This window comes from Leopardus geoffroyi, chromosome C3 (genome assembly GCF_018350155.1).
Source record: "Leopardus geoffroyi isolate Oge1 chromosome C3, O.geoffroyi_Oge1_pat1.0, whole genome shotgun sequence".
NCBI lineage: Eukaryota > Metazoa > Chordata > Mammalia > Carnivora > Felidae > Leopardus > Leopardus geoffroyi.
In genome coordinates this window covers 1,460,355-1,472,933 of record NC_059338.1, presented here as the reverse complement: position 1 = coordinate 1,472,933, position 12,579 = coordinate 1,460,355, and the positions used below count along the sequence as shown (strand labels likewise).

Below are 12,579 nucleotides of genomic sequence, written 5' to 3'. Positions count from 1 at the left end.
TCAGAGTTCTCCAAGGAAACGACCAATAAGACGGTTTTTTATTTTTATTTTTTTAATTGATCTCCACATGCCAACGTGGGGCTCAAACTCACAACCCCCGAGATCAGGCATTGCATGCTCCACTGACCCAGCCTGTTGTCCCAAAATCTTGATTTTTTAAATTCAGTCCCCATCATTCTCATTTTAATAGGTTTTTTTTTATCTTATCATATATATATATGATATATATATATATAAAAAAAAAAGAAAATTTATATATATAAAATTTTCTTTTTTTTTTTTTTTTTGAGGTGGGGGTTGGACAGAGCACAAACAGAGAAGGGGCAGAGAGAGAGAGGGAGCTGTCAGCACAGAGCCTGACTCGGGACTCTAACCCACAGACCATGAGATCATGACCTGAGCCGAAGTCGGATGCTTAATCGACTGAGCCACCCAGGCGCCCCATTGTTTATAATTTTTTAAGTAAGCTCTGTGTCCAATGTGGAGCTTGAACTTAACACCCTGAGATCAAGAGTTACATGCTATAGGGGCACCTGGGTGGTTCAGTTGGTTAAGCGTCTGACTCTTGATTTCGGCTCAGGTTGTGATCTCATGGTTCATGAGTTCGAGCCCCACATGGGGCTCCGTGCTGACAGTTTGGAGCCTGCTTGGGATTCTCTCTCTTTCTCTTCCCTCTGCCCCTCCCCCGCTTGTGTGTGCGTGCACTCTCTGTCTCTCTCTCTTTAAATAAATAAATAAAAACTAAAAGAAACTTTTTTTTAACGTGTTAGGGGAGGGGTGCCAGCTGGCTCAGGCGGTGGAGCTGTGACTCTTGATCTCAGGGGGTCATGAGTTCAAGCCCCATATCAAGGGCTCAATTACTTAAAAATGAAATCTGAAAAAAAAATCTGGGATTCATAGTTTTTCAAAATTCTTCTGGGGCGTGTGGGAGCAAAAAATGTGAAGACGTGTGGTGTTTCACATTTGGCTTCTGGAATCAGGCCACAATTCAGAGTCTGCCTCCACCAATTACTGTCTGTCTGACCTTGGGCAAGCTGACACATCCCAAGGCTTCAGATTCCGTATTGTAAAATAGAAGTTAATATGAATATTAAATAAAATAATGTATGTAAAATACTAAGGAGAGTAGCTAACACATAGTAATCACTTAATAAGAGATAATTTCTGAATTGACATTGTTTTTTACAGTAAAATACTCTCGACAAGAATCTGCTACCTACTACACAGCTATTACCTCTGGGTCCTGGTTCAGTATATTACCACACTTTTTCTTGCTGAGCTCAGAAAACACTTCAGAATTCCTCCTGGCGCTCCTGTTGGTTGTCACTGCCAGCCGTTCAGACTTCTGCCACATCTTGGGATAGTGGAGAGAATATAGGCCTTCTGTGCAAAATGGACTTAAATAGCAGACCTTGGGGCACCCAGGTGGCTCAGTCAGTTAGACATCCGACTCTTCGTTTTGGCTCGGGTCATGATCTCACAGTTCATGGGTTCAAGCCCCACGTTGGGCTCTGCGCTGACAGTGCAGAGCCTGCTTCGGATTCTGTGTCCCCCTCTGTCTCTGCCTCTCCTCTCCCTCCCACGCTCTTCCCCTCGCTCTTTTCCCCCTCTCTCTGCCCCTCCGCTGCTTATGCACACAAGCTCTCTCTCAAAATGTATAAACTTTAAAAAAAAAAAAAAGGGACACCTGGGTGGCTCAGTCAGTTAAGCGTCCGACTTCAGCTCAGGTCACAATCTCACACTCCATGAGTTCGAGCCCCGCATCGGGCTCTGTGCTGACAGCTCAGAGCTGGAGCCTGCTTCGGATTCTGTGTGTCCCTCTCACTGACCCTCCCTGACACTTGCTCGCTTGCTCTCTCTCTCTCTCTCTCAAAAATACCTGAACATTTTTTTTTTTTAATTAAAAAAAATAAAATAGCAGACCTGAGACTTGTATTCTGAGAAAGGCCTGCTTGCAAGGTTGGGCATTGGCTGGCATCTGGGAACTTGAATATCTAACATTTTCCTGTCAATACAAAACTTTCCTGCATGCGAATGTCTTCGTGTGCCCGCTGTATATTCACTGTATGGTTTCTGCTGAACACCTGCTTTCATTTGAAGAGTCTGGAATCTGGTACATTCTAGACAGAGAGTAGCTGTATGATCAGCCACCAATCAAAACCTTGAGCACTGAGTTTGTAATGAGCATCCTTGATAAACATTTCACATGTTGTGTTCTTCCCATATATTGGCAAAGATTATGTCCTGTGTGACCCCACTGGGGGGAGAACTTGGGTAAACTTGGGCCTTGTTTCTCCCCCCGTTTTGCCAGTGCATTTTCTCCCTTTACTGATCTTGCTTTGTATCCTTTGCTGTAATGAAGTATAGCGGGAACGTGACCACACGCTGGTCCTGTGAGTCAGCAGACCTGAAGGTGGTCTCGGGGGCCTGGACAACCCTCACAGTCCAGCACGCTCGTGGTCAGATGATCTTGAACAAGTCACGTACTCTTCATTTTACCAACTTCATGTATGTAGCGACTACCTTCAACCTGAGTTGTGAGGACAGAGTGATGCTTACTTTGTATTTAACACAGTGAATATAAATTTAAGGGTATAATACACATTTTGATAAATAAGTATTTGTCATGAAAAGTAAAATTTTATTTGAAATGTACTTCTGTAATGAGAGAAACAATCCTGATTTCCTTAAACATTTAAAAAAAACTTATTTATTTTAATGTTTATTTATTTTTGACACATTCAGCATGAGGGGGGGAGGGACAGACAGAGAGGGTGACACAGAATCCGAAGCAAGCTCCAGGCTCTGAGCTGTCAGCACAGAGCTCAACGTGGGGCTCAAACCCATGAACCATGAGATCATGACCTGAGCCAAAGTCAGATGCTTAACTGACTGAGCCGCCCCATCGCTTAATGGTGAAATATTCACTGTTTCCTCCTAAAACTGGAAAGAAGGTAAAAATGTCCACCCTCACTACACTATTGCACATTCTTCTGGATGTTCTAGCCCGTGCGGTGAGGCGGGAAGATGACAGAAGTCATGAAGACCAGGAAGGAAGAAGTAAAACTATTCCTGCTTACAGACCACATAATCGTAAAGTCCAAAGAGATGCACAAGAAAGCTACTGCAACTGTTGAGCAAGGTTACTGAAAACAAAGTCATTATATAAAAATCAGTTGTATTCCCATAAAACTAAACAGGCTCTCACCATACCATCCGACATTTCCGCTTTGTTATATTTACCCAAAGGAATTGAACATTAATGTCTACACGGTAACCTGCACACAGATATTTTATAACCATCTTGTTCATAACTGCCCAACCTTGGAAGCAACTGAGATGTCCTTCAGCAGGTGAATGGATAAACTGGTGCAGCCAGACGGTAGAATGTTATCAGCACTGAAAGGAAATGAGCTATCAAGCCTTGAAAAGACCTTGAGGAACCTTAGAATCATTATGACAAGTGAAACAAGCCAATCTGAAAAGGCTAACATTCTGTAGGATTCCAAGTATATGACACTGTGGAAAAGGCAACACTGTGGAGGCATTAATGGTATCGGGTTGGGCAGGAGGGATGAATCAGCAGAGCACAGAGATTTTTAGGTCAGTGGAGCCATTCTGCATGATTCAGTAATGGTGGATAGCTGTCATTACACAGTTTTCCAAAGCCATGGAAGGTACAGTGATGATGATGTGTCCGTACCGGCCCATCAGCTGTTAAGCAGTGCGCGGTTCCAGTGAAGAGTGTTGGTGACACTTAGGGCCAGTGTGTGGACATCTCTGTACCTTCTGCTCAGTACTGCTTTGAACCTAAAACTACTCTAAAAAACAAAGTTTTTTTTTAAAAAGCATGTGTAGGGGCGCCTGGGTGGGCCAGTCGGCCAAGAGTCCGACTTCAGCGCCGGTCTTGATCTCACGGTTCGTGAGTTCGATCCCCATGTCAGGCTCTGTGCTGACGGCTCAGAGCCTGGAGCCTGTTTCCGATTCTGTGTCTCCCTCTCTCTCTGCCCCTCCCCTGTTCATGCTCTGTCTCTCTCTGTCTCAAAAATAAATAAACATTAAAAAAAAATGTTTTTTAAACCATGTGTAGTAGTGTAATGAAACCAAAGTAATCAGAGGGGCACCCAGCTGGCTCAGTTGCGACTCTTGACCTCTGGGTCATGAGTTCAAGCCCCTTGTTGGGTGCACGAATTGCTAAAAAAAAATTAAATAAAATTTTAACACAATAATTAGAAATACATTTATCTAATAGGCAAGAACTTGATACTGAAAATTAAAACATTTATTGGAGAAATTAAAGAAGACCTAAGTAAATGGAGAAAATGCCACAATTAGAGATGGGGAGCCTCCATTGTTATTACTTCAGTGCAATGTAGATTATACTATCAGTAGGCTTTTCTGTAAAAATTGATAAGCCGATTTTCTTCAGTGTTTATTTAGAGAGAGTGTGCAAGCAGGGCAGGGGCAGAGAGAGAGAGAGAACCCCACGCAGTGTGCTCACTGTCAGCACAGAGCCCAGTGCGGGGCCTTGAACTCACAAACCATGAGATCTGAAATCAAGACTCAACATGCTTAACCATCTGAACCACCCAGGCCCCCCGATAAGCTGATTGTCTAAACATTATGTGGAGATTGCAAAGTGATCTTTTTGTTGTTGTTAATGTTGGTTTATATTTGTGAGAGAGAGAGAGAGAGAGAGCAAGCGGGGCGGGGGGGGGGTGGGGCGTGGGGGAAGGGTTGGTTACAGAACATCCGAAGCAGGCTCTGCACTGAACGCAGCAAGCTGATGCAGGGCTCAAACTCATCAACTGTGAGATCATGACCTGAGCCGAAGTCAGACGCTCGACCGACTAAGCCACCCAGGCACCCCTGTTAAGCGTCATCTCTTGATTTCACCTCCAGTAAACAATCTCACGGTTTGTGAGATTGAGCCCCAAGTGGGGCTCCCTTTTGCAACACAGAACCTGCTTGAAATTCTCTCTCCCTCTTTGTCTCTGCCCCTCCCCTGCTTGCAAGCGTACATGACCGACCGACCTCTCTCTTTCTCGTTCTCTCTTGCTCTCAAAATAAATAAAGTTTTAAAAAGCATGAGTTGCCATAAAACAGTTTAGACTTAAAATTGGCATTAGAGGCGCACCTGCCTGGCTCAGTTGGTGAGCATGCGACTCTTGATCTTGAGGTGGTGAGTTCGAGCCCTACGTTGGGGGTAGAGCCGACTTAAAAGTATTAGTAAACTTTTTAAAAAATAAATAAAATATAAAATAAACTGACATCAAAATAGATCTCTGGAACAGAGTAGATAGCCCAGAAATAGACCCACACCTTTGTGGTCATTTAATTTGGACACAGGCATCAAAGCAATCCAGTGGGCAACAATGCCCTGCCACAAATGGTGCCGGAACAGGGAAATGTTCACGTGAAGAAAATTAAACTTTGACGTCAACCTCACAGCTCCTACAGACTGGATTCGGCACACATCACAGACTTAAACATAAAAAGCTTAACCATAACAGGAGGTGTAAAACTTCTAGAAGAAAGTGTAGGAGCATACCTTCGTGACCTGCAGGTAACCAAACGTTGCTCGGATGGAGCCCAGTAAGCAGTGACCGCTGAACAAAGCGCCGGTAGCTGACACGCTGACAAGATGGGAGCATATCCGTCACAAGACACCATCTCAAAAAGAAACAGACACAGCACAAACTGGGAGAACATACAAATTGTATGTGTCCTGAATACGTAACTCCTACAAACGTATTTATTTAAAAAAAAAAAAAAAGACAGCCCAATTTTAAAGTGAGGATTTGAACTTTACCAGAGGAAACATACACAGGCCAATAAACACGTGAAAAATACTCAGCACCATAACTCATCAAAGAAATGCAAATTAAAACCACAATGTGTTGGCACAACCAGGTTGTTTATAAACAATTGTGGCAGAGTAAAATGGTATAACTTATTTTTAAAATATGGCAGCTTTTGTAAAACTAGACTTAAACGTACATACACAATACATACGTGTGTAAGAGTGTGCGTAGTAGCTTCATCCATGGTGCCGTGAACTGGAGACAGCCCAGGACCCCAGCAATAGGGCGGATTAACAAACTGTGTGTTCATATGGTGGACTATTGGCCAGCAACTAAAAGGGGGAGAAAGTCCACTGCCAGGGTGCTGCCTCCCTGGGCTTCAGCTGTGCCCCGTGCCCCACGCTGGGCTCCACAGTTGCCAGGCTCTGCGCCCGCCCTGCCACTCCTGCACCCGGGCCCTTGGCGCTGGTCCGAGCGCACGTGGACCTCCTGCGCCCCCGCGGGCCTTCCGGCTGTGGCACCACTGAACACCCACGGACGCAAAGCTTGCTTGAGTTCCTGAATGATGTGAATAAGGAGGAAAAGAAGATCTAGAAGCATAGGTCCCTCCCCAAGATGTCTGGGGCCTGGGAGCTGGAAGTGGATGGGATAGAAACCAAATTAGTGTGGAAAGTTTCCGGAGAAAAGATGACTGCGACTTTCAACATGGACAACAGCATCCCAGCAACGTTTGATAGGGGAAGAGCCCTCCCGAGGGCAGAAGGTGGAAGAACAGGAGCCTGAACTGATGTCCATTCCCAGTTCTGTGGTGGAAGGTAAGAATGGTGGCGAGAAGGGCCTGGTACTGGACTGTCCCTACCCAGAAGATGAGGCGGGCAAGAAGAGGAGGACGGCAGTGACATTTGGCCGTCAGAGAGGTGAGCGGACAACATCAGTCTGTTGTCGAGTCTGAGTGAAAGGACACAAGTTACATGCTCACCACCGACTCCCTGGCCTGGACCTTTATGACACCAGCTGGATCTTCTGGCCAACCAGGGTTTGCGGGGGGGGGAGGCAGTTGGACAACACTTTTGCAGGTGAGCACAGCCCTCGAGCACCAGGAATACGTTACTGTCCTCAAAGATCTGAAAGGTTTTGTCAAGAGCCAGTAGAGCAAACAAGACAAGATGTTGAACATCTCAAGTTTATGGCAGCCTCTGGCCAGGGAACAAGCCTACTCTTAAACCAGACACACACACACTTTGAGATGGTTTTCATCTGAGCACCGTGGAAAATAAAGCAGATACGAAGTAGTTGCATTGCCCTCTTTTTTACTGTTAATCTCTTTCTTTCTGTAAACTCTGTTGCTCCTCGATTTTTGTATAATGTAATGACGAACAGTACAATTGGCTTATGTCCTCCAGAAAGAGGTGGAGAGAAGAAGGCGGACCAACTAGGGACCTTAGGACTGAGGAAGTTCATGGTGATGAGTTCCCTGAGTCTTCTTTCTACCTCCTGTATCCCAAACTTGAAGCTGAGAAAGCTAGCGACCTGGAAACGCCATTGGGCAGAAACAAAGCAAGCAAAAAGACGCCTGCTTTCCGTAGCCAAAAGAAGGGGAAAGGGGCAACCTAGCAAGACAGAAAACTTTTAGGCAGTATCCTCCAAACTCTAGTCAAATGGCACAGAAAAAAAACCGTTCCGCTGCCCACACTCTCACCAGCAGGTGCCAAGTGGGGAGCCTCAACTTCCATGCCCGCCTGGGAGTATGAAGGCATCCCTCCCTGGCCCGTGACCTGTGCAATGTCAGAGGAAGGCTACTACGAGTCAGGACTTTTACCATCATTAGTAGTGACATGGCCACTCCCACCATGGTGTTGGGGGATGCTGCGTGGGAAGCTAGAACTGCCACCATCCCCTAGCAGTGACCAGGAGCAACACTCAGGTTCCAGGAGCAGTTGTGGAAAAAGCCAGCCAAAATAGAAGGTTTTTGTAAAATCCAGAACCTGGTAACTTAATACAGAAAATATCTAGGTTTAAACTGAAATTCCTGTGTCAGGGACCCCTGGGTGGCTCATTCGGTTAAGTGTCCAAGTCTTGATTTAGGCTCAGGGTGTGATCTCATGGTTGTGGGATCGAGCCCCACATCAGGGCTCTGCACAGTACCTGCTTGGAATTCTCTCTATCTGAGGTTTAATAAATAAGCTTTAAAAAGAAAAAAATTTAAAAAATAAGCCAAGAGGAAAAAAATCATATGTCATACTGAGAACCAGGGAGATGTTAAACTGAAAAATTTTTTTAACTTTTTAGAATGTTTATGTATTTATTTTGAGAGAGAATAAGTGGGGGGGCGGGGGGGCGGGCAGAGAGAGAATCCCAAGCAGGCTCCACGCTGCCAGTACAGAGCCCAACACAGGGCTCAGTCTCACAAACCACGAGATCATGACTTGAGCCGATATCAAGAGCTGGACTCTTAACTGACTGAGCCACCCCCTTTGACTGAATTTTAAAAAACCGTCAAGGGGCAGCTGGGTTGCTCAGTCAGCTAAGCATCCGACTTCGGCTCAGGTCATGATATCACAGCTCATGGGTTCAAGCCCCACCTTGAGCTCTGTGCTGACAGCTCAGAGCCTGGAGCCTGCTTTGGATTCTGTGTCTCCCTCTCTCTGTCCCTCCCCCACTCGCACACACACTCTCCCTCTCTCTCTTTCTTCCTCCCTCACTCTCTCTGTCTCGAAAATAAAGATCAAAAAAGTTTTTTCAAGGCGGTCAATATATGCCAACACCAATATGTTAGAATTAGCTGACAAAAATTTTAAAGCAGTTAGATTAAAAAAAAAAAAAGACACTTCAACAAGCAATTATGAATATGCTTGAAACATGAAAAGAAGTCGAAGCCTCAGCAACAAAATCGAAGACATAAAGAAAAACCAGATAGGAATTTTAGAATTGAAAGACGCAGTAACTGAAACAAAAGCTTAGGGGTGTGCTCGGCAGCAAGGTGAGGAAGACGTAAGAATCGTGGACCAGGTGATGGAAGATGTCTGACCTGAACAAAGGAGAAAGTAGACGCTAAAAAAAAAAAAAAAAAAAAAAAAAAAACCCACAGAGGCTACGGGATCATGACAAAAGCGAAATTGGTATTCTCGGTGTGCTGGATGGAGAGAAGACGGGCGGAGAAGAAAAAACACTTGTATGAACAGTGGCTAAAGGTTTCCCAGGTTTGGCGGAAGACACAAAACGACTGGTTGAGGAAGAGGGTCGCACCCAACAGGACACCATTCAGGAGATCCCTGCTGAGACAGGGTCGTCCCATTTCAGCCCACTCACTGAACACAGAGCAGCTTTACATCCGCGAGAGAGAAACGGGTCCCTACCGACCTACGGAGGTGCGACAGCTCGGACGGCAGTGGTCGCTCGTGCGAATCCGTGCAGGTGGCACTCCAGTGCAAGCGCTGAAAGAGAGACCGTCTGCCCGGATGCCACACCCAGCAAAAGTAAGCCTGCGGGAATTACGTGGGAGTCAAAGCACTCCTAGACTAAAAGAGTGTGTTGCCAGTCGACTTACCCTGTGTGTAAAGAAAGGAAGTTCTCTAAACGGAAAAGAAACAGGGGCACCTGGAGGGGCTCAGTTGGTTAGGCATCCGGCTCTTGATTTCGGCTCGGGTCATGATGTCACGGTTCATGGGTTCGAGCCCTGCGTCGGGCTCTGCGCTGATGGTCAGAGCCTACTTGGGATTCTCTCTCTCCCTTTCTCTCTGCCCCTCACCTGCTTGTACTCTCCCTCTCTCAAAGTAAATAAACATTTTTTTTTTAAAAAAGAAAAATAAAGAAGGGACCTTGGAACCTCAGGAGGGCAGAAAGAACAGTAAGTAAACTTCGGGCTTTCCTTCTCCTTTGAGTCTTCTGTGTAACTTTTTAATAAATAACAAATGAGGCAAAAAAATTGACACTGCTGTATTTTTAACAACTTGTTGAGGCATAATTCACATATCCTCCAATTCACCCGTTTAAAGCATACAGTGGTTTTTGATACATTATCTTTCTTGTAGTAAATCATATGTAACTTAGGATTTGCATTTTGCATTTCCACTTTTCATTGTAACGTTCAGTGACGTAAAGTATATTCATGCTGCCGCGCGGCCATCACCCCAACGCTCTCCAGAACTTTTTCGTCATCCCAAATGGAAACTCTGTGCGAATTAAATAATTATTGCCCGTTCCCTCCGCTCCTGGCAACCACCGCGGTTCTTCTTATTGCTATGAATTTGACTGTTTTAGGATCCTCGTACGGTGGGGCCTTCCACTGTTTGTCCTTTTGTGCCTACCATAGTTCACGTAGCGTGACGGCCGCAAGGTTCTTCTGTGTTCTGGCGTGTAGGAGACTTTCCTTCCTTTTTAAGGCTGAATAACACTCCTCTGTGTGTGTGCACACACTCCATGCCCTGTTTACGCATTCATCTGCCGACGGACATCTCTGTTGTTTCCACCTTTTTGCAGTTGTGAATAATGCTGCTGTGAACATTGGTTTACAATTCTCTGTTGAGGACCCTGCTTTCAATTCTTTTGTATATATACCCAGAAGTGGACTTGCTGGATCCTTTGGTAAGTCTATATTTAATGTTTTGGGAACTGCCGTACTATTTTCCACAGTGGCTGCACCATTTTTATATCCCCACCAGCAATTCTTGAGAGTTCAGTTTCCCCACATCCTCAATAACACTTGTCATTTTCCGTTATTTTTCATAATAACCATCCTAATGAGTGTGAAGTGGTAATCTCATATGGTTTTGATCTGCATTTCCCCTCTAGTGATGTTGAGCGTCTCTTCATGTCCGTTTTGGCCATTTGTATGTCTTCTTTAGTGAAATGTGTATTCAAGCCCTTGTCCACTTTTGAGTTGAGTCATTTGTTCCTTGTTTTTGAGCTTTAGGAGTTCTGTATATATCTGGATATGAATTATCAGATACATGATAAATAGAATATCTTTATGACATGGACACAGAAGACCACAAAATGTATAAACACCACTGGAAAAGATTGATAAACTTAATTACATTAACAACCATATACAAGAGAACAGCTCTAGTAATCAGGGTTGAATATGATTGCGTATGATAACTATGTTAAAATTACAGACTTTTTTTTTTTTTTTTTAATTAGATCAGGGGAAAGGGGCAGAGAGAGAGAAAGAGAGAAAATCCTAAGCGCAGCATGGAGCCCAACGCAGGGCTCGATCCCATGACCCTGGGATCATGGCCTGAGCTGAAATCAAGAGTCGGACGCTCAACCGACTGAGCCACCCAGCACCCCAGAATTACAGAGTTTTAAGTAAGGGTTAGAATGAGGCAAACGGACACCTGACCGACTCAGTTGGTGGAGCACGCAACTCTTGATCTCAGGGTTGTGAGTTCGAGCCTCACGTTGGGTGTAGAGATTACTTAAATAGAAATAGAAAGAATGAGGCAAATGGCTTAGTTTGGTGGAAAGGATTCAATTTTAGGTGGGAGAAATGACACATGAGAATGTGAAAGCAAGAGGAAGCTGGTTGTGTTTAAGAAATTGTGCTGGTACAGCCATTATGGAAAACAGTATGGAGGATCCTTGAAAAACTAAAAATAGAACAATCAGATGATCCAGCAATTCCATTTATGGATATATATCCAAAGGAAATGAAAACACTAACTCAAAAAAATATCTGCTGTGCCCTCCCCGCCATGTTCATAGCAGCATTATCTACAATAGCCAAGACATGGAAACAACCTAAGAGTCTGATGGATGAGTGGATAAAGAAGAGGAAGCATATACATACAATAGAATATTACTCAGCTGTGTTAAAAATAAAAGGAAAGAAAACAAAAGGAAGGAAGGAAGGAAAGGACGGAAGGAAAGAAAAGAGAAAAAGAAAATCCTGCCATTTGTGACAACACGGATGGACCCTGAGGGTATTATGCGAAATGAAATAAGTCAGACAGAGAAAGACAAATACGGTGTAACCTCGCGTGTACCTGCAGTCTTTGGGATCTACGAAAGCAAAACAAACTCCTAGAAAAGGAGATCAGAGGCACCTGGCTGGCTCAGGCAGGGGAGCAAGCAACTCTTGATCTCTGGGTTGTAGATTCAAGCCCCACGTTGGGTCTAGAGATTACTTAAAAATAAAGAATAGGGGCGCCTGGGTGGCGCAGTCGGTTAAGCATCCGACTTCAGCCAGGTCACGATCTCGCGGTCCGTGAGTTCGAGCCCCGCGTCGGGCTCTGGGCTGATGGCTCAGAGCCTGGAGCCTGTTTCCGATTCTGTGTCTCCCTCTCTCTCTGCCCCTCCCCCGTTCATGCTCTGGCTCTCTCTGTCCCAAAAATAAATAAACGTTGAAAAATAAAGAATAATAACGCAAAATCTGTTCAAGAAAAAAAGAAAATAAAGTGGATCAGATTTGTGGTTACCAGAAGCAACGGGAGGTGGGGAGGGTATTAGGAGAAAGGTGGTCAAAAGGTGTAAACTCCAGTTACAAGATAAGTAAGTATCGAGGATATACTGTACAGACTGATGACTGTGGTTAACGCTACTGTTTGCTGAATCGGAAGACTTCTAAGTTAAGAGGGTAAATCCTAAGAGTTGTCCTCACAAGGAAAAAAAAAAAAGTGTTGTCTTTTTCTGCTTCCTCTTTATCGTATCTGTAAGAAATGCCTCGTGGACACTAAACTTCTAATGGTCATCACTTCGCAGTATATGAAAGCGAGTCCACTGTGCTGTACATCTTTAACACGTACAGTGATGCCTGTCAATTTTATCTCAATAA

The 12,579-nt window shown here is 44.7% G+C and overlaps 1 protein-coding gene and 1 pseudogene across 9 annotated transcripts in view; both read left to right on the top strand.

Moving 5' to 3' along the window:
• ASH1L (ASH1 like histone lysine methyltransferase) overlaps window positions 1-12,579 on the top strand; it is a 197,075-nt gene that overhangs the window by 140,924 nt on the left and 43,572 nt on the right. For 6 of the 9 annotated variants that reach the window (XM_045454357.1, XM_045454362.1, XM_045454359.1 and 3 more), the window contains one exon: window positions 10,284-10,388. The exons of the other annotated variants lie outside the window; for them this stretch is intronic. In XM_045454357.1, the coding sequence (XP_045310313.1) occupies window positions 10,284-10,388 (105 nt within the window). The remainder of the gene's footprint in view (window positions 1-10,283; window positions 10,389-12,579) is intronic. 9 annotated transcript variants of the gene reach the window in all.
• On the top strand, window positions 6,141-7,936 carry LOC123585723 (annotated as a pseudogene).